The following is a 24,381-nucleotide window of genomic DNA, read 5'->3' as shown; positions in this document are numbered from 1 at the left end:
CAGTCAAGGTGAGGAGGCGGCGGATCGATCGATGTTGGTTGTCCTTGTGCATAAGGGCCTCGGCTGCCATGTGGTCGTTGGCCGCTCGGCCACTCCACCTCGACGACGCCACTCGATTTCCCCGCGTCCAAGGCGGCGAGGCTGCGATTTCAAGTCGAACGACATTTGTCGATTGGCACTACATCAAGACATCGAAACGGCGGTAACGCGAGACGGCCATCATAGACACATCTCACACGTCGACAACATCCTGCGCCACTTTTTCGCTCGCATACGAGGCATCCTTCGCCCCTCACCGCGCACCATGGCGTCCTCGCGCTCTCCACTCTCACAGCACGCGCCATCACCCACGTCACCACCCGACCTCGCATCAATAGCTAAGCACCTCTCTCTACCCACAACGAAGAAAGTCGTCGTCCTCTGTGGAGCAGGTATCAGCACCACAGCTCAGCGCATCAGCTCCTCAGGCCAAATTCTAAACGAAGGCATCCCGGACTTTCGCTCCCCCTCCACGGGTCTCTACGCCAACCTCTCCAAGTACAACCTTCCTTATCCCGAAGCAATCTTCGAGATCGGCTTCTTCCAATCCAACCCACAGCCCTTCTTCACCCTCGCACAGTCCCTCTACCCAGGCCAATTCTTACCTTCAAAAACGCACTACTTCCTCTCACTCCTGGCGAAAAAGGGCAAGTTGCTGCGGTGCTTTACACAGAACATTGATACGCTCGAGAGGAGGGCCGGTCTCAAGGACGAGGACATCGTAGAAGCCCATGGCAGCTTCGCCACTGCTTCATGTACCCGCTGCGGAGTCAAAGTAGACCCGGACTGGATGAGAGAAAAGTGCATGAAGGGGGAGGTGGCTAGGTGCACCAGTCCAAAGTGCTCTGGAGGTGCCAAGGGAAAGGATGGTAAGCATCAAGGAGCTCTAGTGAAGAATGACATCGTCTTCTTCGGTGAGGGGCTTCCGACTCGCTTTTTTGAGAGATTGGGAGACCTGCGACAGGCGGATCTGTTGATCGTCTTGGGCACCTCACTGCAGGTACAACCCTTCGCTTCCTTGATCGACCGTGTACCCGCCAGCTGCCCGCGGGTCCTACTCAACCTGGAACGGGTGGGCGACATTGGGGGCGAGGAGGATGGAGATGGGGCGAGCTGGATGAGTAGCAGGTTCAGAGAGAGCGGCTTCGACTTTGACGGACTGGCATTGCCCCGTGGCGCAAAGAAGAGTGAGATCAGGGACGTCTTTTGGAAGGGGAAGACGGACGAGGGCGTCGAGTCGCTAGCGAAGGAGATGGGTTGGGAGGCCGAGTTGAAGGAGCTGATAGAAGAGGGCACGAAGAAGGCCGTAGAGGAGGCAAAGGCAGCAAGTGCGGGAGCTGGCGTCGCAAAAGCAACTCCGTCAGACGAGGTCGGTACGGAGAAGGAGGCCAGAGCCGTGGCAGCCAAGGTGGTAGAAGGTGGGGAGCATGTGGCGGACAAAGAACAAGGCGACAGGAAGGAAGCATCGGCCTCTCTCGGTGACGAGAATGCAATGGCCGAGGCAAAGGGCCGCGCTGACGAGAGCAAGAACGAAGCGGATGACCTTGCCGGTGAGGTGGCGAGAAAGCTGGATGTCAAAGGTGACAAGAGCGTCGACGGCAGCGGCGAGGATGGTAAGAAGTCGTCTTTGTAACGTACGAGCGTCGGATAGACTGCAGGCCTGTACTGTAGAAGCTGGAATACCATTGACGTGCGAGGCCCAAACTGAGTAGTAGAGCAGAAGATACGAGCGCGAGAAAAAGCAGACAAGCGTACACAACAAAGTCGTAGAGGCAGAATCGAGAAGCCACGTCGCAACCGCATCGCTCCCTCACGCCACCATCCTCCTAATCGTCTTCCTCTCCCTCTCGCCTGCCGTCTTGACGACCCCTTCAGCCTCCAGGCTCCTCACCAGCTCGTAAAGCTCCGACGCATCTACGGGCACAGTGCTCTGCTCGTTCAATTGACGCGCCATATCCTGATAACGCACCGCCTTGCCCCCACCGGCAGCGGCACTCCCACCACCCATCTCCTCGAGCAACTGCAGCACCTCACGTCTGAGGTCGCCCGCCAACTTTCGCTGCGCCATACCTCGGCCCGTGTTGATCAGGTCCAAGTCGATGAGACCAGTAGTCGGGTCCGTCGCAGACGACTTGGCCGCCTCCTTAATCAAGCGGCAAGCCTCCTCCACGTCGTCCTCGGTTACCTCCTCTGAGAAGCGCATCCTCGCATGCGCCTCGCTGAGACGGATCATGCTTTCCAGCTGACGAGTCGTCGCAGTGATACGACGCTCCGAGCTGCGCGGATCCTCACCGACTTTGCGCAGCTCCACGTAGCGACGAGCCAGAGCGTCTCCTGCGGCAGCGCTGATGACGGGCTGGATATGGTTGCGAGCGTAGCTGATGTAGGCTGTAAGCTGCTCGACGGGGATGACCTCTCCGCCGCTTGAGCTGCCGTGAGCAGGCGTGTCTTCGAGGTAGAGGCCAACCAGGTGGCGAGCGAGCCTGCGGTCGGCCGACTCGTCGACCTTATCCAGCACGAGGTAGACGAGGTCGAACCTCGAGATTAGGGTAGGTGGCAAGTCAATGTTGCGCGTGATGGGCAGCTTGACATTGTACTTGGACCCGACGGGGTTCGCCGCAGCAAGCACAGACGTGCGCGCGTTCAGGGTCGTGATGATGCCGGCCTTGGCGATGGAAACCGTCTGCTGCTCCATGACCTCATGCAGGACAGAGCGGGTGGCGTCGGACATCTTGTCGAACTCGTCGATACAGCAGACTCCTCCGTCTGAGAGAACCAAAGCGCCCGACTCAAGAACCAGCTGCTTAGTGTCGGGGTCACGGGTAACATAGGCGGTCAGACCGACTGCGGAGGAACCTTTGCCTGAGGCGTAAACGCCGCGTGGCGCGATCCGGTGTACGTAGGAGAGCATTTGAGACTTGCTGGTACCGGGGTCGCCCACCATGAGCACGTTGATGTCGCCTCTGTAGCGCGGACCGCCCGCACCGCCGCCCGTGGAGATGGTCTTGTTTGTGCCTCCAAAGAGTTGAAGGAGAACGCCCTGCGTGTGAGAAAGTATAGATGCATCAGTCACTGCGAACAGAGCTTCTCGTCCTCGCACTTGTTCTCACCTTCTTGACGTCGTCCATCTCGTAGACGCTGGGAGCCAGACTCCTTGCCAACAGCTCATAAGCATCCGGACGATCAGCGATTGCCTTCAGCTTCTCCACCAGCTCGTCACTAGCGGGCGCAGATCCCTGAGCAGCTGCAGCACCAGTGTCGATATCATCATCGTCGTCCTCGCCCCCAACACCCAGAGCTTGGGCACCACGGCCCGCAGCCTGTTCCGACTCGGATCGCGTGCTTGCGTCTACGGCCATACGACGGGCATCCCCGCGCTTGACGTGGATGACATCCAGAAACGTCTTGTAGAGACTCTTCTGCGTGCGAGCGCGAGGATTGACGCGGACGGGCTGCGAGCGGAAGACGCCCGTGATCTCGACTCGGTCACCGGGCTTGCTGAGGTCGACCAGCTCATCGTACACGCACAGCGTTACCGTGTGTGGCGTCTGTCCATCCGGCACAACGTCGGGCGTCTCTTGAAGGCGGACGACTTGGCGGTCCGCAAACTCGCAGCGGTTGTGAATGAGTGTGATCGTGCCGTCCTGCCCGCAGACATCGCGAGGGCAGCGGCTAGGCTCGGCGATCCTGCCCCTGTCGAGCTCGACCTGCACCGTATGATTGCAAGCCAAGCAGCGGAAAAAGGCCTGTTTCATGTCTGGAATGATCGGCGTGGCTCTGATTACCAAGCCCCGCACAGTGACCAACTTGTCGATGTCTCCCGGGTTGAGGTTGCGCATGTTGATCGCGTCTAGGCCGTAGGGCCTGACCTTATAGAGGCGTCCCTCCATCATTTCGATCTCCTGTGCGCCGAGCTCGCCCTCCATGCCGTCGCGCTGCTCCTTGGCGTCGTCGTATGCCAGCTCAATCATCTCGTCTTTGAGAACCTGGTCCATGATGGGGATAATCTCATTGGGGTACTTGACGAGGAAGTGGGCAAGCTTGTGCGTGGGTGGGTAGGCGGCCAGGTCGGAGGCGCGCAGGTTGAGGGACGTCTGGTCGGTCTGGCGCATGCGGCGCAAGTAGGACTCGTAGAGGAGGAATTCGGCGTCGCTAGAGGTTCGTGGCTTGCGAGCGACCTCGGGATGGTGCTGCTTCTGGTAGGACCAGCGGTACTTGAGGCGGAAGCCTGTGTGTGCGAGAGGAGAAGGGAGAGTTCGTCAGGCTCTCGCATCCAACTCGACGTACATCAGAGCGCTCGCGTACACTCACCTCGAAGGAAAGATCGGAACATGGTCATCGTCTCTCCAATGCTGACTGCCGTACCCCAAATGACCTTCTGCTCTGTGTCCGGCGCCGCAGCAGGATCCGTCGTCTGGTCGCCCTGCTGCGAGTACGAGAAGTCACTGCGCAGGCGTCGAGCATCACCATCTTGGCTGCCGATGGGATCACTGGCCGTTTGACCAAGAGCACGCTGGCGTCGCTGTACCGAAGGAGAGGCAAGCACGCTTGAGCCGTGGAGCTCTCCTCGACGGGGGCGAGGAGTTGATTGTTGAGAGCTGCGAGGGTGAGGTGAGACAGGTGTGAGACGTTCTGCTGTCGTCTTGTGGCTCCGACTCATTGACTACTCACCTAGGAAAGAAGAGCGGCTCATCACCGACTGAACGAAGAGAGCTGCTAGGTGCAGTGCGGCGATTACCGGCTGGGCCATGCCCGCGAGGAGTGCCCGAAGGGGAGGAGGTGCTGGGGAAGTGAAGGGGAGAGTCGCCGCCTGCGATGCGCAGTGGAATGTGAGGAATGGTCAGCAACTGCGAAGTCATCATTTATCATCGCTACACTCACCCCTCGCGCTACTAGCATCGGCGCGCAGCTGCTGCCTCCTGGTCGACGCTGTCCCACCCGACGCAGCGCTCTTGGCTGGGCTGCTGCTCGAAGGGAAGTGCAGCGCAGGCGATGAGGCTATTGGGGTGCGAGCGGACGCTGCGGGCGTCATCGCAGCGTCGGATGCATCCGACTGATGGTGCGGTGTTTGTGACATCGCGGAGTGATGAGGATGGTAGTGTTGGGGAGAACGCAAGAGCTGTGCAGTTGCCGCGCAGCGTTGAACGAGACGCACACGAGCTCAAGCTCTTCCGCCTACTCGCCTGCCCAGCCAGTCGCGCCACTTTAATGGACGCGACGTGAGACAGGCACGTGGCTCAATCTAACGCGAATTACACCCCTCGCGCCTCTTGCCTGCTCGACGCGTCCGACTTCGCTCATTCCGACAGCCCGTCACGACTCTCGGTACAGGTGGTGTAGACTGCAATACGCTCCATGATTCAAGGCTGGAACAATTCGCTCATAGTCGCCCAATCAAACTCGCCCAGCCCAGCGGACAAGGGTGGCATTCCACCCATGGCCGCCTGACTACCTCCACCACCGCCCATTCCACCTTGCATACCTGCGAACTGCTGCTGCTGATGATTCTGCTGACCCTGCTGTTGATGGGTATGCTGCGGCTGTTGCTGCTGTTGAGTGGCGCCACCGGAGGAAAGGGCGCCGCTATCACCACCCCCGGCAGCGGCCGCCATGAATTGGCTGAACTCATCGCCTCCACCGCCTGCTCCTCCGGGCGGGAAGCCTTCGTATCCTCCTGTTCCTGCCCCTTGCTGGCCCTGATGCCCTGCCATCTGTGCAAAGCCAGCAGGTAAAGCGCCACCTCCTCCTCCACTCGCAGCGCCACCCATAAAGTCCTCCATCATCATCCCAACACTCAACGTGGTGCTAGGCCCACCAAAGCTTTGCCACAGATTATCGACGTCAAAGTCCACCAACGAGGCACCAAAGGAGCTATCCCCACTGCCCTCGGCACCTCCGCCGCTCCCACTACCGCCAGCTAAGGTTGAGCTCCCGTTGCCGCCCGCGCTGAGAGAGCCATTCCCACTCCCGCCATCGTAATTCTGCTCGTGTTGGCGATCGTTGCCTAGGAGGTCCAGGTCGAGGAGCGAAAGTGGGGCGAAGCCGGCGGAGGATGGAGTGATGGGATTGCCCTGGCCCTGCTGCTGCTGGCCATGGTACGGCGAGTATTGCGCGTAGCTTTGCGGCCCTGCTCCGCCATATCCATTGCCATTGCCACTGTATCCAACCTGGCCTGGGTATCCCTGCTGCTGCTGCTGCTGTTGACCGTACGATCCCGGCTCATTATAGGCAGCATGGCTCGCCAGACTACCGCGCTGTCCCATGGAGCCGCCTCCCTGCTGTTGGTAGGTTGAAGCCATGGGCCCGGGCTGATGCTGCTGTTGGCCATAGTAGCCGGACGATCCCGCGGGCCCATACTGTTCATTGCGCTGTGGTCCCTGATAGTGGGCGTGCATGCTCGGAGCATTGGGGGCGCCGCCATAGTAAGGTGGACCGCGCTGGGGCTGATGCTGCTGCTGCTGCGGCGGCGGCAGCGGTGACGCAGCGTAGGCCAGATGACGTTGCATGGCGCCGGGGCTGGGCATGAGGTTAGGAGGGTGCTGCCCGCCTGCACTGCCTCTAGGCGCTGCGCCTCCGTGGCCGTGGGCGGCGCCGTCTGGCTGCTGCTGACGCTGTTGTTGCTCGTCACGCTCGGCCTTCGCTCGATTGACACCTGGCGGAGCTTGCGCCGGCGGCCCTTGCTGCTGCAGCGGCGCGCGTCTCCATCCATCCAATACCCTCTCTAGCACCCTGACAAGCTTCGCCAGACTAGTATCCAACACATTGCCCTTCGCCTTGTACGCATCGCAGACCCTGCCCAACAGCCTGACATGCCCCATCGCCTCCTCGCCCACCTTTCCCCACCCTCTGCGCCTCGTCGCGTGGTTCTCAAGAATCTCCTTGCAGGCGTAGAGGAGACGCGAGTTGGTCACGGCGCGACGCACATCAGACGAGCGCGAGCGCGAGTTGGTGAGGAGGGACAGCGAGAGTAGGCGCGTGACACCGCCTTCGTGCTCTGCTGTGTGCTTGACAAGAAAGTCGAAGGGTGACATGCCTGGCGCACGGGCTGAAGGAGCAGCAGGGGCTGCGCTGGGAGTCGCTGTGGCGGCTCCTCGCCCTGTCGCTGACTTCGGTGAGCTGGCGTTGCCCGACGCTGCGTCGGCCATAATCGTGTCCGGGTTGGTGTTGCGGTCTCTGATCGCGTCAATGACGCTCTTGGCTAGATCTGAATCGTGCACGCCGTGCTCGTGGAAACGCGGGGCTGCCGCTTCTCCCGGTGTGCTCGAGCCGTCCTCGTCTGCCGCAGTGCTTGATGGGCCTGCAGCAGCGCCTGAGGCTGCGGCAGAAGAAGCCGCAGCAGATGCCACACCTGCGATGCTTGGATTGGCGGCACTCCCCGAGGAGCCCTGTTGCGATTGAGCTCCACCGCCACCAGAGTGAGCGATGGTCCCCGCCAATCCACCCGCCTTCTTCTTCCTCGATGCTGGCGTCGGAGCTTTGCGCAATTGCGGAAGCCAGAGAAGAATCGCAAAGCAGTAGCCTCCGTAGAAATGTCTCATCCACGTCGCCTCCCTCTCGAGCGTGTCGTTCGCCAGATCAATCAGCGCTCCCTTCAACAGGGCAGAGGCGGATGAGCCTTCCTCCTCGCTGCCACCGCCACCTGCGCTGCTCGTCTTGGCGACCACTCGTTCCTGACAGATCTTGCTGAACTCGTCGCACTTCTTTGTGAGGGACTCCTGTAAGAATAAGTACAGCCTGTCCATCTTGGTCACGTCGGGAATCCCATCGTAAAGGTCGCGAAGGACTTGTTGTACCAACATGAGGCCCGAGTGGCGGAGCGCCAAGTTCACTAGCCCGAGACGCGCTCCCAGGCTGATGGTGCTTGCGGGTAGGCGCGCGAGACAGTGCGTGAGGATGGAGCTGAACGCTGGCGCGGCGTTCGAGGAGGAATCGGCAGGATGCGTCACGCCAGGCCACATGGAGACGTAGTCCTTGGCAAAGCAATTTGTCATACCCTTGATGTTGCGGTTGACCTCTCCCGACGTGACTTCGAGGGAGACCCACATGCTTGCGTCCATCAGCGCTTCGACGATGCGCTCTGGTAGAGGTGTATTTGCGCTCGACCCGGCACCGGACGATGTCTCTTGCACATACCAATCTTGAAGCGACCGGATCGACGCCTCGATGTGGGAGCGTGAGGCCCTTCCAATCGCAGCGTCCAAGTAGAACGATGTGGGTAGGATGAAACTGGGCGTCTCCAGGTGCTCCAACGATCCCTGGCTCAACAGCGGGTCGTAAACAGCTAAGAGCTCAATGGCTATGACGAGCTCGCGCGACTTGACAGGCGAGAAGAGCACACAATTCAGCGCCTGGTGCTGGATCCACGCGCGTACATCGTCTATTATTTGCCCCTTGAGCTGTCCTGTCACCAAGGAGTGGGCAGGGTCTGCTCCGCTCGTAGCGATGTACACCAGCAAGGCGATGAGGAGCAGCCGACCCGAATTGTACCGTCCCGCTTGCTGAGCAAGTACTGTCTGAAGAAGTGGTATGTGCGGCATCATCAGCCTGGTGTCCTCAAGTACGTCGTCAATGTGCTTGACCGTCTGCGGCGACAAGTCGGTCAGTCGTGCACTTAGATCACACCCGTTCATGCGGCCATTGCCCGCGGGAGGAGGGGGAAGGGACAACTCGCTGAGCAGGTCGAAGCGAGCCATCAAGTCGGAGTAGATCCAGATTGGGCAGCCGTGGACTTGCATGCTGAACTGTACTGCGATGCGACGATTGGCGTCGGCCAGCTTGCGTGGAGCGCCTACGATACGTCGTTGCTGTGCGGCGCCGGGCCGAGTGGCGAGGCCTGGGCGTAGGCGAGCTTTGTCATCTTTCAGGGAATAGAGAAAGTCGGTGTCTGGCTGATCCTCAGTCTTCTCGCGGTCTGGATGTGGCAAAGACGGTGGAGAAGGGTCTTGCTTGCCGGTGTTGCCCTTGATCTTCTTCGTCACCTTGCCGCTCGCTGCTGACAGCGTCGACGAGCTCGGGCCCGCTGTTGCATCCCTTGAAGAGTCTGCGCTCATATCCGCACCACCATCCCTCTCACGCTTGACAGCTCCACCGTCTCGTCTCCCACCCTTCTTTCTCCTATCCCCACGTTCCTCTTCATCTGGTAGCGTACAATGCAACTGCATCTTGAAACAGCGTTTGCACTTGTCCGGATCCTGGTCGCTCGGTACGCAGGCGATCTTGCGGCGTCTACATTCGGAGCAGGTCTTGGATGCGTAAGGACGAGGACGTTTAGACTTTGATCCTGGTCCTCCACCACCGCCGGTACCGCTTCCTGCTACGGATGACGGGCCGGCCGAGTTGGGCGAGGCACCGTCTTCGTCGTCTGAACCCGTCATGTGGCTATCTGCTGATGGCGATGCCGGTGGGACAATGGCGCGGGGTGGCATCTTGGCGACGTCGTGTCGAGGCGAGGCGTGGCGTAGGAAGCGTCGTCGCTGTCGCGTGAGGTGTGGAGCGGATGGCAATGTCCAGCGGGGCCGCCGAGGTGGGGAAGTGCAGCAAAGGGGGGCCAGCCAAGCCTTGGATTGTATCGATGAGCGTACACGACCGTCGCCCTCGTCGTCAGAAGATGTGGGCGGTATTAGCCAGTGATGTTACGCTAGTCCGTGCGCAGTCAGGCGGAATTACCATGGTATCGAGGCGAGAGAAGGTGCGGAATCGCGCATCCGCTCAAGCCAATGACCGGCCCGCGGACGCACACGTCCGTCGAGGCAGTGCCCGGCCTTTTCAGTGACTTGCCGTCGTTCAAGCGGGTGATCGATCGGGCCTTTTGATAGGTGAGCAGGGTGGGTCGCAAAACAAAAGCAAGCAAGCGATGAGTGTTGGAGTGAAGAAGTCTTTGTGGGTCTCGTCTATTAAGATATCAAGCATGTCCCTTTAGATAGCCCGCGGTCACAATTGCTCGGAACAATCCGCATCGTCTTGCCCTCTTTGTTTCTCTCGCCCTTACTGCCCCTTGGCCAGCCTCTCCTCCCTCTTAATGGCCTTGGCCCTGATCACCTTCTGACTCTTGAGGCTCATACCACTCGCCCTGCCCAATCCCACAAACTCCCTAACAGCCCACTCGGTGAGCGCATGCTGAGGCCAGACGGTCATCTCGCGTCCACGCCTGTCCTCCTCGTAGCAAGAACCGGGCCTTCCCAGCTTAGCAAGCGTCTGGGCAACGTACTGCTTAGGCGTGGGCACCGACCACGAGGAGCGGCGGATCTTGGACATGGCCGTCGAGACAAAGTAGGTGTTGAGAAGCAGCGAGGTGACGCCCTTGGAGGCGACTTCGTAGGAGAGGGCGCGATTGAAGCCGATGAGGAACGCCTTGGTGCCCGCATAGGTTGAGAGCATGGGCGTGGGGATCGACCCGGCGAAGGAGCCGAGGTGAAGGATGAGGGAGCCTGGCGCGGGCGGAAGAGAGAATAGATGAGGTTAGTCGACGATCTTCGGCACCTTTCTCGCTCCTCGCCGCGTACTCACGCTTGTTCTGCTGAAGCAAGGGCAGCGCGAGTCTCGTAACCCTAAGCGTAGCTCGCACGTTGATCTCCGCGATAGCCTCCATCTCCTGAACATCGCCCTCACTGAACAGCACAGGCTTGTCGTGCGAGAGTCCAACATTGTTGACCAGCACGGCGAGCTTGAGTTGGCTGATCTCGGCCTCGAGACGCTTGTAGTCGGCGTCAGTAGCGTGGAGGAAGTTGATGGCTACCGTCTTGACTTGGGCGGAGGACGAGGAGCTGATCTCACTCTCGACAGCGTCGAGCTTGGACTGAGTGCGCGAGGCGAGGACGATGTTGAAACCCTGCCGTACGTGCGAGCAACCGGTCACTGGAATCAGTTTTCGATACGATCTGGCGGTCTCTAGTCTTCCCCCCTCGAGCAACTCACCTTCTTGGCGAGCTGAAGTGCAAACTCCTTTCCAATTCCATCGGTCGCACCAGTCACAACTGCCCACGAGGCCTTGGATGGATCATTCTTGCTTGGGCCGAAAGTAGCAAGAGGGATGCCGCCCAAGACGTAGCAGTCAGTGAGAACGCGTACCAGTCGGTAGAGAGGCTTAAGGAGCGTGAAGAGGCCGACGGCAGCAAGCAGTCGAGCTGGGAAAGGCAGAGAGGCAAAGAAGTCTTGCAGAGGACCGATGATGGGGAGCGTCATAGTGTAGAGAGAGGGGAGCGGGGGCGGTGGAGCGTTCGCGGAAAGGAGTTGGCGTGTGGTACAAAGGCAAGCAAGTGTTGGGGTGGCTTGAACCTCTTTGGTCGTCTCCGAGATGAACACTTTGCCTCTGGCCCCGGATCTTCTGTCTGGCCCTCGCGTCCCACGCCCACGCTCACGCCCAAGCTGACGCCACGCGAGCGAGTGGAATCGATTCGCCCGCCGCCGGATCTGACCTGGCTTGCATGCAGCCCTGACGTCGACGAGCGGCAAGGCAACGAGAGCCGTTCGGGCCGTTGGTGGGTGGCTCAGGCACGCATGAGCTACGCAGAGCTACGCAGAGCAATGCAAACGAGGCCAGCTCAAAGGGTCCACTTCCTTTCCTCCTTATCTTCCTTTCTTCCTGCCTTGGCTATCAGCGAAGTCCAAAGGACAGGCATCGGCCTCGCCGTCTACTCGTCGCCATGCTCACAAGCGCCATGACTGCAGCAGCAGGCGCATCGCGCTTCGCACCGAGGAACATCGCGTCGTCGTCGTCGCGAATGATGAGCACCAGGATCGCAGCGTCCCCCTTGCGACCTCGACCTACTCCGTCTTCACTCATCGTCAAGCGTATGGCTTCGACCGACTCCTCTGCCTCCTCGCAACCGGCCACCTCCTTCCTTCAGCGTCATCGCATCGTCCGATACTGTGTGTGGGGCACCTTCAGCATCGTCTTTGGCGTATCAGCCACCATCGCCATCATTCTCGGCCACGATGCATTCACTTATCGCCATGTACGCTTGGGTGATGTACCCTGCTCACCTCTCGCTCTTCATCCGGAGTCGGGCGGTCCAAAGAATCTGCCCATCGTAAGCGAGTTCGTCGAGGAGAGCCAGGAGGACGAGCTCGGGAAGGAGCTCAAGGGCAAAGAGAAGCTAGTCATCGTAGGAGGAGGATGGGCCGCAGTCAGTCTGCTCTCCAAGTTGGATCCAGGCAGGTACAACGTCACCCTTGTCTCGCCCAACAACTTCTACCTCTTCACCCCGCTCCTCCCCTCTGCTACGGTAGGAACCGTCGAGCCCCGCTCTCTCATTGAGCCGATCCGCAAGGTATTGAGCAGGCATCGCGGCCATTACGTGCAGGGTAAGGCCGTCGATGTCGAGTTCGGATCAGATCGGATGCCTGCGGACGGAGGAGCTCAGCGTCTGCTCGAGGTTCAGCTGGTATCGGCCGAGGACAGAGAAGCTGGCAGATCACACCCTGAGGCCGGGCCTGAGGATACGGCGAGTAGGCCGGAGGTAGAGGGGAGGAGGATCTACATTCCCTACGATAAGCTCATCGTGGCCGTTGGTTCGGTGACTTCCACACACGGCGTGCCTGGGCTGGAGAACGCTTTCCATCTCAAGGAGATTGACGTGAGTCGTGCGGGCGCGAAGACATCGCCTGACACCGCTCCCGAAAGCTGACCCTTCACCCTCTCGTCCTCTCACCAGGACGCTCGCGGCATCCGCTCGCGCATTCTTGACAACCTCGAGATTGCCTCCCTCCCTACCACGACCCCCGAGGAGCGCAAGCGTCTCCTCTCCTTTGTCATCTCAGGTGGAGGCCCCACGGGCGTCGAGACGGCCGCCGAGATCTACGACATGCTGAATGAGGACGTCCTCGACTACTTCCCCAAGCTGCTTCGCTCCCAAGCCAAAGTCTCGCTCATCCAATCTCGCGAGCACATCTTGAACACGTACAGCGAGAAGATCAGCAAGTATGCGGAAGACAAGTTTGCCCGAGACGAGGTTGACATCATTACGAACGCGAGGGTGAAGGAAGTCAAGCCGAACTCGGTCACGTACACGGTCAAGGACAAGGAGACGGGCAAAGTGCAGGAGCACGAGATTGGGAGCGGGATGACGCTGTGGAGTACCGGCATTGCGATGAGTCCCTTCACGAAGGCGCTTGTGAACAAATTGCCCAACCAGAGCCACCTGAAGGCGCTGTTGGTCGACTCGCATTTGAGAGTGCAGGGCACGCCCACGGGAAGCGTGTACGCGCTCGGTGATGCAAGCACGGTCAATTCGCGACTCATTGTGAGGACAGCGCGAATGCGAGACAGATGCAACCTCCCAGCACGCTAACTCACTGCTTGCTTGATTCGCCGCAGGACTCTCTTTACGAATTCGTCGACCAAGTAGACACGCAGCACAAGGGCGAGCTCACCTTCGATGAGTTCGCCTCCCTCGCCCAACGAGTACGCAAACGCTATCCTCTATCCTCCAAGCACTTCGAGAAGCTCCGCGACCTCTTCGAGAAGTTTGACGTAGACCACAACGGAACGCTCTCCCTCAACGAGATCAGCACCATGTTCCTCGAAATCCAATCCAAGGTGACCTCCCTACCGGCGACGGCCCAAGTAGCTAGTCAGGAGGGCAAATACTTGGCGGGCAAGCTGAACAAGCTTGCAAAGCTGAAGAGCCAGGGGAAGCTCTACCCGCAGGACGAGCCGGGAGACGCGGCGGACGTTGCGGCTGCGCGATTGGGCTACGATGTGGACGATGAGCATTACAAGGCCTTCTCCTACATGAGCCTCGGCTCTCTCGCCTTCCTGGGCAACGCCGCGGCCGTCGATGGGCTGCCGTACCTGCCGCAGTCGTTGAGTAGCTTGGCGGGCGGCCTTGTGGCAATGTATGCCTGGAGGTCAGTGTATTTGAGCGAGCAGTGTAGCATGAGGACGCGCATGCTTCTGATGAGCGATTGGGTCAAGAGGGGAATTTGGGGAAGGGACCTGAGTAGGTTGTAGAGCGCGCGAGTGGCGCGTTGGGGTTCTTTGGACGTCACTGCTCGAACTTCAATGCAATGTTGTTGCTTCTCCCAGCAAGCTTCTGTGCTTCACGTCTATCGATCATCACTGCCTGACAAGAATGCACTGCATGCCATTTTGATCACATGACGGCGAAATACCTCTCCACTCTATACGGCAGCAGGCGTCGCACCAGTAACATTGGCGGCGATCCTCTCAGCTTCCTCGTCATCCACAGCGCCCTGCTCCTCCTCACCCTGCTGCGGCCAGTTGACCGGTACGCGGTAGAGACGCAAGCACTGCTTGTTGGGGTCCTTTGCCAGCACAAACTTGGCCCTCTCCCCACCATCAGCGGAGGCACTCTTGCGTGCCAGGTCAGCGACGGTGCGCACGACTCCCCAGCCGTTGGGCAGGTTGACGTTGATCTGCGACGCAAGGTCAGAGGGCTTCCACCACTGCGTGCCCAGAATGGAGTGACGTGACGAGTCGCGAGGAGTGGCACGGGAGATGTACCCCATCTTGAGGTTGTCCGCTCCCGCGAGGAGGGACTGGGTGGCCCACCTTGCAAGACGGCCAGCATTGTTGCGCATCTCGTTTGCCACGACGGCACCACGCTGCGCATCGAGCTTGGCACGCCAGTCTGGCGCTCCGCCTGCTCCTTGGGCACGCGAGTCCCACTCGTTGAGTGTGCGCACGAGGATGTACTGCGCCTGCTGCCCCTTGCTTGCTGGAGGGACGTACGCGTCCAGCTCTGTGCGGACGTAGAGGTCGATGGGGTCCTCCTCGCTCGAGCTGAGGTCGAATTTCCTGTACTTGTACGCGCTTGAGGCCAGCTGCTCGTTGTCACCTTCGTGGAAGGGGTTGGGGCCATCGGGAAGATCGAGCGTCTTGGAAGGGTTGACGACTTGGAAGGAGAAGTTCTGATTGATGTACGTCGCTTCGAGGCTCAAGTTGCCTGGCGTATTGATGTTGGCCGCCGCGTTCTTGTCGGCCTTCTCGTCTGCCTCCATCGGCGGGTCGGCTGCATTCTCGTTGACAGTCACGTAGTCGAAGGCACCTCCGTCGCGCTTGTCGAAGAAGACGTCTCCACGCTCGGTGACTGTGACCGTCAGGTCCCACGGGTAGACGGTGCGCGATGCGCACATGAGAAGAGCGAGGATCGAGTCGGTGATGAAGAGGCGGGCTGGAACGGCGCCAGAGCCCTCCTCACCAGTAATCTTGGCTTGGGCGTCCTTTGCTGCAATCTCGGCGAGAACAGGGTCGTCCGACGTCGTAGGGTTGTAGCGCAGACGGTCCTGCGGCTGAAGGGGCTTTTCGAAGCGCACCGAGGCGATGCGGTCGTAAGATCGGTCGTACTCGTGGAGAGTGCCGTAGGTGGCAATGTCCTCTGGAGCGGGGACATCGAGACGCAGCTTGGCAAGGCGGGAGAAGTCGATCTCCTCGAGCTGCTCCCAGTCGGGCCCCACGGTGACCGAGGGATCGCGGGTGCGCTGCGGCTTGTCCCAGTCTCGGTATCCGCCACGACGGGCTCCACCACCACGCGAAGCGAAGCCTTGATTGCGCTGGTTGCCACCTGCTGCTGCTCCGCCACGTCCACCACGAGCGCCGCCCATAGCTCCCTTTGCCCCGCCGGCTGCTCCACCTCCTCGCCCGCCTCGTCCACCACCACCTCCACCGCGTGACATGCTTGCGAGCCCACCGCGTCCCCTCGTGCTCTGAGAGCGCGTGTTGTCGACGACGGAGAAAGTGGCCTCATCGTCGGCGTGGAAGTAGGCAAAGGCGTTGGAAGCGCCAGAGCCATAAGCAGCCGGACCCTCGCGTCGGCCGCCTCGGCCTCCTGCACCCTGGGCAGCATTGCGAGCCGATCGGTCGTCGCCATCACGTCCGCCGCCGATGGCTGTGGCTCCTCCAGCAGAAGAGGCGTTCCAGTCTGCGATTCGACCAATCTTGTCGCTCTTGCTGAAGGGAGCAAAGGGGATGTCGGCAAACTCCGGTGGGAGGACAGAGGATGAGGAGCTCGACGACGAGTCGAGAGGGGGAGGTCCCCATCGGTCTGAGTTTTCTGCCAACTTGGGCAGAGTGAAAGAGGCCATTGTGAGGATGGGAAGGGGTTGATGGTAGTGACGAGAAGCTCTCGCCTGCCGACGCCCGCCCAAGTCTTTTCGTCCTTCTCACGTTGGCGTCCGCGCTCAAAGCTCCGTTCCGACAATGGCAATCTCCTCGCACGCTCTCAACGACGGACGACTTGAGACTTTCGGCTGCATGAGCGACGCAGCGACGAGGGACGAGCGTCATTCTGCTGCCGCCCGCCGCGAGGGCGAGACCCAGGCACACTTGGGCCCCTCTGGCGGGCCTCTGCGTCTTTGTCACCTCCCTCTTCCTATCAATCACCACCGCCCGGCCATGCCTCCGCCTTCACCATCATCAAAGCAGCGCAGGCAGCCAGAAGCAGCTCCTGACGAGTATCAAGCCCCCTTCACTCTTCCCTCTCGCAAGGCAAATGGCGGTGCAGCAGCAGCATCAGGGGGGCATGAGGGCGAGATGGCCTCTTCGCCCTTCTTTGATGACGCTGAACGAGCAGAAGCAATGGCATGGGCAAACAGCTCAGAGGCTGTAGATGACCGAGAAGAGGAGAATGCAGGAGGCGTAGCCATCAAACGCAGGGAACGAAGGGACTCACAGGTGGCCAGCTACGGTGATGTGGGCAGCGTATTCGATGGCCCTACCGCTGGAGCCGTGCCATCCAGCGTGTCGAGCATGCGTCACACCATGACCCGACCTGAGCTCGGCAGAAAGGCATCCAGCCGCGCACGACGACGCATCTCTCGCGATGGCCATTCCCGATCCTATGGACGGGACGATGAGGAAGCCATCGACGATGCAGCTAGCGGTGTCAGCGGTAGGGACCCCAGCATCCGTAGCGCAGCCCAATCCTCTCGCATTGGTCGCAAGCGCAGAGTGCCCGAGGCAGCAGACGCAGACGCAGAGCCTCGCGGCATGTTGGGCTCTTTGCTCGCATCCATCACGGGCGGCGGGGATAGCCATCGTGACGACGACACTCGCAGCCGTACCTCTCGTCGACCAGCCCTCGGCCGACGCAGAAGCTCCCAATCCAGTATCGAATCACGAGGTCGCGCGGCAAGCTCTCGCGGCTCAGAGGCTGGCTACTCAGACGACGAAGGATCCGGCTTTGACCTCGAGTACGGCACCGATGACGATGACGACGACGACTCGGGTGACAGCATGCACAGCACCACCTCGGACGAAGACGGCAGCTCAGCACGCGGCGGTATCCTTCCCTCTGCCTTTGGTCCTCTCAGCGGCGCAGTCGATCCAGTCTTTGGAGACTCGCGCATCTCGACGGGCCACGAGCCAGAGGACGAGCTCGACGAGGAGCTTCAGGCCTCCAGCGGCATCCGTGATCGCGACGTCGAGGCCAATCAGCCCACCGACGTGCAAGAGGAGCTGCGCAAGGCTCGCGAAGAGATGTCCTTCCTCGACAAAGGGTCGCGCACTCGACAGCAGATCTACCTTCCCGACGAAGACACGCTCATCCGTCTCAAGGGGTACCGCGTTGTGGCTGCGCAGCGCATCATCTGGACAGTCCTCTGCGTTGTTACGCTCGGCATCCTCTACCTACTCGGGCGATGGCTGCCCCGTCTCTGGCTCAAGTGGACGTCCAAGGAGGTCGAGTTCGAACGGGCAGAGTTCGTCGTCGTCGAGAATCAGTATGGCGATCTGCACATGATCAATCCGGAGACGGTACCCTTTGCCCGCCCGCTCGCCACCGCCTTTCCCCCTTCCTCCCGCGACCCTCCTTCCACGCTCGCTGAGCATCAAGCTGCAGTGGCTACCCAGTCCAAGACGGCTGCAAACATGTCCTCGCAAGGAGGCAGCAAGTCAGGGAGCGCCATTGGAAGCGCCAAGTCCAGCATCAAAAACGGCAAGAATGGCGCCGTGCCAACGGGAAACGGGGGCATCATGCCATCTGAAGAGCTGCAAGGTCTCATGTCCGGCGTGGAGACCGAGCAATTGATGGACCTCACCCTCGTCACCTATCGCTACACTCGTTTCTTCCTTCATCCTCCCTCTGGTCGTTGGCGCATGGTCAAGGACTGGCGTGATCCGGCGTGGACTAGCAGCGCACTTGTCGCTCAGGGAAATACGTGGGACGCAGAGAAGGATAGGACGGCCCTGTTTGGCAAGAATGAGATTGAGATTGAGGATAAGGGTGTGGTGGGCCTGCTTGTTGACGAGGTCTTGCATCCCTTCTACAGTGAGTTGGCGCGCGTGGGCGGGATGAGACTGCGAGCGCAAGACTGACCTGCTTCTCCATCACCCTCACGCAGTGTTCCAAATCGTCTCCATTGGCCTCTGGTCCATCGACAACTACTACTACTACGCGGTCTGCATTGCCATCATCTCTCTAGCCTCCATCATCACCACCCTCATCGAGACGCGCCATACCGTTGCCCGCATGCGAGAAATGAGTCGCTTCAACACGCCCGTCCGCGTCCTGCGCGAAGGCAGCTGGAAGACGCTCGACTCCTCTCAGCTTGTACCTGGAGACATCTACGACGTGGCTGAGTCTGGTCTCCTGCTCTTTCCCGCCGACTCCGTCCTCCTCAGCGGCGACGCTATCGTGAACGAGTCGATGCTCACCGGCGAGTCGGTGCCAGTCTCCAAGATTCCTATCCCGGACAGCACAATGCAGCTTCTCCAGCTCACCGGCCAGGACGTTCACCCGGACCTCGCAAAGCACTTCCTCTTTAGCGGCACACGCATCATTCGTATCCGCGGCACCCCCTCGCCCGGCGAGAAGGAAGCAGGCGCCAAAGCCATGGTGGTCCGCACCGGCTTCGACACGACCAAGGGAGCTCTCGTCCGCTCGATGCTCTTCCCGAAGCCCATGGGCTTCAAGTTCTACCGCGACTCGTTCCGCTTCATTGGCTTCCTGGCTGGTATTGCTGCAGTGGGCTTCACGGCTTCGTCCGTGAACTTCGTCAAGCTGGGCATCGCATGGCACACAATCGTGCTGCGTGCCCTCGACCTGATCACTGTCGTTGTGCCTCCCGCTCTTCCCGCTACGATGTCCATCGGCACCACTTTCGCTATCAGCCGCCTCCGCAAGCAGGAGATCTTCTGCATCTCCCCCAACCGCGTCAACATCGGTGGTAAGATCAACGTCTTCTGCTTCGACAAGACGGGCACGCTCACGCAGGACGGACTCGATGTGCTCGGCACGCGTACGGTGGATTTGCGCTCCAGCCGCTTCTCCGAGCTGCACGAAACGGTCGATGAGATGCCGGTGAACGCCTATGCTTCAAAGCAGGACGCCGATGCAAAGAAGATGCCCCTCCTCTACGCCCTCGCGACGTGCCATAGCTTGAAAGTCGTTGACGGCGAAGTCATTGGTGACCCTTTGGACGTCAAGATGTTCGAGTACACGGGCTGGACCCTCGACGAAGGGCGCGACCAAGCGGCCAAGGCCACCACGAAGAGCGGTACGGCCAAGGACGGGAAGAGTCGACTCACGGATCGCGCCCCCGCTCTGGTTCAGACGGTTGTCCGACCGCCAGGCGGAGAAGCCTTCGAGCCCGAGGATGCAGTCAAGCCTGGCCGTCACGCCCACTTCCTCGAGCTCGGCGTGCTGCGCACCTTCGAGTTCGTCTCGCAGCTGCGCCGCATGTCCGTCATCGTGAAAAGACTCAAGTCTCCCTCCCTCGAGATCTTCGTCAAGGGCGCGCCCGAAGTCATGGGCGACATCTGTGACCCCTCCTCCTTCCCGGCGGACTACGATGACCTCCTGGCTTACTACACCAAGCACGGCTATCGTGTCATTGCCTGCGCGGGGAAGAGTATGACCAACATGACTTGGATCAAGGCGCAGCGCATGAAGCGCGAGCAAGCAGAGAGCGGGCTGCGCTTCTTGGGTCTGATCATCTTTGAGAACAAGATCAAGGAGGGGACTGCACCTGCCATCGAGACGCTCAAGGCTGCGAACATTGAGTGCAACATGGTCACCGGTGACAACCCGCGAACCGCAATCAGCGTTGCGCGCGAGTGTGGGATCATTGCCAACTCGAGCCACGTCTTCCTCCCGTCCTTTGTACGCGGCAACCAAAAGACGCCCGACTCGCAGTTGGAGTGGACAAGCGTGGACGACGAACGTATCAAGCTCGATCCTGACCGTCTGCGCCCACTGGTCAATGATAGCCACATGCTCGACATGGACTCGATGGACGGAATCGCAGACTACCAGCTGGCGCTCACCGGTGACGTCTTCCGCTGGATGATCGACTACGCAAGCATCGATACGCTGCGCCGCATGCTGATCAAGGGCACAATTTTCGCGCGCATGTCGCCAGACGAGAAGGCCGAGCTCGTCGACCGTTTGATGTCTTTGGGCTTCTGCGTGGGCTTCTGTGGTGACGGCGCAAATGACTGCGGAGCGCTCAAGGCTGCGGATATTGGTATCTCCCTCTCTGAGGCTGAGGCCAGTGTCGCGGCACCGTTCACTTCTCGCTCGCCCGACATCTCATGCTGCGTGGAGGTGCTCAAGGAGGGTCGTGCCGCGTTGGTGACCAGCTTCTCCTGCTTCAAGTTCATGGCCCTCTATTCGCTCATTCAATTTACGAGCATCACGATCCTCTACAGCTGGGCGTCCTCCCTCGGCGACTTCCAATTCCTCCTCATCGATCTCGCCTTGATCGTCCCCACGGCAATCGCAATGGCTCGCACGCTCCCCTACCCAGAGCTGGCGGTCAAGCGCCCCACGTCGAACCTGGTGTCGAAGAAGGTCCTCACCTCCATGCTTGCCCAAGTCCTCATCTGCTCAGGAGCGCAGGGCTTCGCCTACTGGTACACGACCATCCAGCCATGGTACACTGACCCCACGGTCGACCCTGACGAGCTCAATGTGGTCAATCCGATCAACACGACACTCTTCCTCGTCTCCATCTTCCAGTACATTCTCGTGGCAGCAGTCTTCTCCGTCGGCCCGCCGTACCGCAAGCCCATGTACACCAACGCATGGCTCATGCTCTGCCTCGTCGTGCTGGGTGCGGCTTGCACGTACTTCCTCTTCGCGCCGGTCAACAGCTTCGCTTTCGATGTTCTTGGCCTCGTGGAGATGCCGCATAGCTTCCACTGGGCGCTCGCGGCTGTGGTGGCGACGAATGTCGTCGTCAGCTTTGTGGTTGAGGCGTACTGCATCAAGCCCATCACGAAGGGCTTCAAGGGACTGCAGAGGGCGTACAGGAGGAAGAGGAGGACAAGGAGTGCGGCTGCGGCCGGCGGTAATGGACACCACTACAAGGCAGTGCAGCAGCAGTTGAGGGAGGAGGGTGGCGCGTAAGTGTGGCGCACGAGCGTTAGAAGAACCATAGGATGAAGATGCGAAGTGATTAGACGGTCAGCTTCGCGGACGATGCTTGTTCGCTCACATTTCAATCTACAGCTACTGCTCGATCCTGGGCAAAGACAGTGCTCTTCGTTCTGCTACTTCACAGTATGCAAGTCGTCAATCTGTCGCAGGCTCCGCCTATCCAAATTTGATTGGCATTACGTAGCGTGTCGCGGCAGTCCTCTACGGCGTTGCTCTCTCTGTTCTCATGGTGTATTTCATCGCAGATTCTCCCATGGCCCTCGCCTCTCTGCGCACTGGTTCAGATACCCTAAGGCTTTGCGCAGCTTTGCGTGTGAATAGACTTGCTCTCGATGCTTCCACTGAATATGTCAATTACTCGAGCTTGACTTTCATTTGCCTGATGGTGCGTACGCGTTGATCGGCTTCTACGATGCTCTTCATTCCGGGCCTTTTCATTCCCGACCCAAAAAGAAAAGACGGTGGCTCGAGCGCAATCTGGCAGGGCGTCAGAGAGCGCATTTTGGCGTGCGAGTTGAGTGCCTGACCGCCGCCACGCCAAGTTTAGTCCTTTGACGCCCACATCTCCTGCCATCCTGCCGCTTCTTCCGTGCGTACATCACCCATCTTGCTCATATAGCCCGGGCGTCAAGGTGAACGTCCGGGCCTGCATTCGGCTAGCCTCGTCCGTACAGTCAGGGATACCTTTGCCAAGGCAGAGGCGACCTCTTGGCCGACCTGACTTGACCATCGCTCAGCACGGCGTTAGCCAGCCCAAATAGCGCACGGTACGCTCGACTAGCGGTCGAGCCTCTCGACTTTGACGATCGTGGCTAAGATTAACCGTGGTCCACTGATCAGTGATCAACAGGGCCGCCATTATCACTCATCACAAGCTCGCCCCGTATTTCCCTCAAGCGCGCTCCTCGTCAACATCCAGTGGTCGAGCCTTGACATTTCTTTGAGCGTTCTCTGAGGCCAAGATCCTTCTTTGTCCCGGAGCAACACATCAACGATTGGGCCAGTCGTACGACAGTTTTGGCTCTGGGCGCTTGTCTGCCACACTGTATAAGCTCCAGCTGCCTCCAAGCGCTTCAGCGCACCAGCCTCGGTCCCCACTTTCAGCACCATCATCGCATCCACAATGGCCTTTCAAGCTGAGCAAACGCCTTCGTCCTCTTTGCTGCGTCCCACTTTCCTAGCTCACCTCAGCTCCCGGCGATTTCACCGTCGCATCATCTGCCCGCGCACCGCCTCGCCCGTCACCTTCGCAGTCTGTGGCATTCAAGACGACGAGGATCAGAACGACGATGTCGACGTCGTGCTCTACTGCCTGCCCTCTGGTTGCTCAAGGTATCTCGGCTTTTTTCTCGGTGGAATCGCGCGTAAAGCGCGCATACAACTCATCGCGATCGACCGACCCGGAGCGGGGGGCACGCCAGGGTGCACGTTGGAAGAGAGGATGAACACATCGATCGCGCAAGCGAGGAGCGTGCTCGAGGCGCTGGCACTGATCGATGGGAAGGGGCATCGTACCAAGAAACTGGGAGGCGGCAAGCCTATCGCCCTACTCGCGCATTCTGTCGGGCTCCTCTACGCCCTTGCAATCCTAGCGCGCTTCAATCCCCCGCCGGAGGAGAACTGCGGCAACGTCATTGATGTGGCCCGCTCTCCCTTTGGCCCTCGGCCCTGCATCGTCTGCACATCTCCTTGGGTCCCAACGAGCGTTTCGCGCTCCTCCCTCTCCTTCCTCCCGGCAAATGTCGTCAAGCTCAGCGGCAGCCTGCCCATGGCCAAGTTAGGTGCAGTGTGGGAGACAAGCATGGGCATGGGCAAGGGCGCATTGCAGTGGAGCATGGGATTGGTGCCGAGCACAAATGCTGGGGCAGAGACGGACGAGCATCCTGGCGAGTCGTCGTCGTCTAGCCCGGTAGCGATGGCGACGCCGCAACGTAATCCCTTCCACGAATCCCTCGGCACGGACCCACCGGTCTCGCCGCAGGACACTCAGGGAATGAAGCGAAGAGCAGCAGCGCAACGTCGTGCCCCACACGCGGACTTTTGGCCGCCGTACGAGTCGCATTGGTGGAAGAATTGCGCGGCCGCGCTTGCACAGGGAAGCAGCAGCATAGGGCATGGCGAGCCTCCCCTCCTTCACCCTGGCACAGGCAAGCCGTTCCGCCTCACGGCCGCCACGGCCCAGTCCATCGTCGTGGACTGTATGTCAGCCCACGAGAATGTCGCGCGCGCAGCATCAGCCGACTTCCTCCTTTGTCTCGGATATTGCTCCAACCTGCCCTCTCGCTCAATCGAAGATCTCCTCGTCCGCGGGTTCAGCTCCACTCTCGCCCACTCTGAGCAGGGGGCGGAAGTGACCATCGTGTGGGGCGAGAAGGACGGTCTTGTTCCCAAGCGCGGGAGGATGTGGCTCGATGAGAGGATGAAGGATGGGGTGAGGGCGAGTCGAGGGAGACTGCAATGTGAGAGATTAGAGATGGCCGAAGCCGGGCATGATGAGCCTATCGGATGTGAGGAGGTTGTGGTTGCCTTGTTGAGGAGGGTCAAGGAGAGGCAGCTGGCCGGATGTCGCGAGGTACCTGACAGCGGCAAGGCGGGGCAAAGGGAGAGGACGACAACAACAAGCTCTGCCTCGACCTCCTCAGCTCCCACGACACCCACTCAATCGAGCGCGAAGCGCCTAGGCGGGGTTGCATCTCTCATCGGCAATCCAGGTGATGGTGAGCTTGGCAAGCGTCGAGGGAGTGGAAGCAGCTGCGCAAGTGGTGGGAGTCGCCGTCGCGCTGCTGTTGAAGCTCGTCGCGCGCTGGCGTAGCGCCGGCCCAGCCATGGTGGGATCACGTCACAGAAGAAGGAAGCATGACGAGAAGAGCATCTTGAGGAAGAGTTAGTCGGAAAATATATCAATTGTTCTTGGCCGACTGGCGGCGAGATTCGAAACGAGAATGGACGTGATCGAGAAGGAAGAAGCGCCCAGGTAGCGCTTCATCCCCTCCCGTTGGTCATT

At 60.1% G+C, this 24,381-nt stretch overlaps 8 protein-coding genes across 8 annotated transcripts; 4 read left to right on the top strand and 4 right to left on the bottom strand.

Moving 5' to 3' along the window:
• The first annotated feature begins 183 nt into the window (after nt 1-183).
• Nucleotides 184-1,871, top strand: BDZ90DRAFT_234369 (NAD-dependent deacetylase sirtuin-2). The gene has a single exon (XM_025506994.1). The coding sequence runs from the start codon at nt 305-307 to the stop codon at nt 1,670-1,672; it is 1,368 nt and encodes a 455-aa protein (XP_025359778.1). The 5' UTR covers nt 184-304; the 3' UTR covers nt 1,673-1,871.
• BDZ90DRAFT_223851 (putative replication licensing factor MCM4) lies at nt 1,850-5,071 on the bottom strand (the record flags this gene model as incomplete). Its single annotated transcript, XM_025504591.1, has 5 exons — nt 1,850-3,079; nt 3,150-4,267; nt 4,351-4,637; nt 4,711-4,821; nt 4,968-5,071. The coding sequence occupies 5 exons, from the start codon at nt 5,069-5,071 to the stop codon at nt 1,850-1,852; spliced, it is 2,850 nt and encodes a 949-aa protein (XP_025359777.1).
• Nucleotides 5,072-5,399: 328 nt separating this feature from the next.
• BDZ90DRAFT_228525 (hypothetical protein) lies at nt 5,400-9,464 on the bottom strand (the record flags this gene model as incomplete). Its single annotated transcript, XM_025504816.1, has 1 exon — nt 5,400-9,464. The coding sequence occupies one exon, from the start codon at nt 9,462-9,464 to the stop codon at nt 5,400-5,402; it is 4,065 nt and encodes a 1,354-aa protein (XP_025359776.1).
• A 487-nt stretch (nt 9,465-9,951) lies between these two features.
• BDZ90DRAFT_234368 (NAD(P)-binding protein) lies at nt 9,952-11,268 on the bottom strand. Its single transcript, XM_025506993.1, has 3 exons — nt 10,954-11,268; nt 10,546-10,867; nt 9,952-10,466 (listed from the first exon to the last, which is right to left on the bottom strand). Exons 1-3 carry the CDS (start codon nt 11,218-11,220, stop codon nt 10,024-10,026), a joined length of 1,032 nt encoding a protein of 343 aa, XP_025359775.1. The 5' UTR covers nt 11,221-11,268; the 3' UTR covers nt 9,952-10,023.
• A 369-nt stretch (nt 11,269-11,637) lies between these two features.
• Nucleotides 11,638-14,129, top strand: BDZ90DRAFT_234367 (hypothetical protein). Its single transcript, XM_025506992.1, has 3 exons — nt 11,638-12,614; nt 12,693-13,280; nt 13,355-14,129. Exons 1-3 carry the CDS (start codon nt 11,682-11,684, stop codon nt 13,988-13,990), a joined length of 2,157 nt encoding a protein of 718 aa, XP_025359774.1. The 5' UTR covers nt 11,638-11,681; the 3' UTR covers nt 13,991-14,129.
• Nucleotides 14,130-14,160: 31 nt separating this feature from the next.
• On the bottom strand, nt 14,161-16,083 carry BDZ90DRAFT_262608 (translation initiation factor eIF-3, subunit D; the record flags this gene model as incomplete). The annotated part of the gene is made up of 1 exon (XM_025508509.1): nt 14,161-16,083. One exon carries the CDS (start codon nt 16,081-16,083, stop codon nt 14,161-14,163), a length of 1,923 nt encoding a protein of 640 aa, XP_025359773.1.
• A 288-nt stretch (nt 16,084-16,371) lies between these two features.
• Nucleotides 16,372-21,716, top strand: BDZ90DRAFT_281756 (hypothetical protein). The gene is made up of 2 exons (XM_025509398.1): nt 16,372-18,266; nt 18,340-21,716. The coding sequence occupies exons 1-2, from the start codon at nt 16,394-16,396 to the stop codon at nt 21,345-21,347; spliced, it is 4,881 nt and encodes a 1,626-aa protein (XP_025359772.1). The 5' UTR covers nt 16,372-16,393; the 3' UTR covers nt 21,348-21,716.
• Nucleotides 21,717-22,500: 784 nt separating this feature from the next.
• BDZ90DRAFT_262606 (hypothetical protein) lies at nt 22,501-24,189 on the top strand (the record flags this gene model as incomplete). The annotated part of the gene is made up of 1 exon (XM_025508508.1): nt 22,501-24,189. The coding sequence occupies one exon, from the start codon at nt 22,501-22,503 to the stop codon at nt 24,187-24,189; it is 1,689 nt and encodes a 562-aa protein (XP_025359771.1).
• Between the last annotated feature and the right edge of the window lie 192 nt (nt 24,190-24,381).

The sequence above is a fragment of the Jaminaea rosea genome (assembly GCF_003144245.1).
Source record: "Jaminaea rosea strain MCA 5214 unplaced genomic scaffold BDZ90scaffold_16, whole genome shotgun sequence".
Taxonomy (NCBI): Eukaryota; Fungi; Basidiomycota; class Exobasidiomycetes; order Microstromatales; genus Jaminaea; species Jaminaea rosea.
Note: the sequence above shows the minus strand (reverse complement) of the source record. Positions and strands in the feature narration are given on the sequence as shown.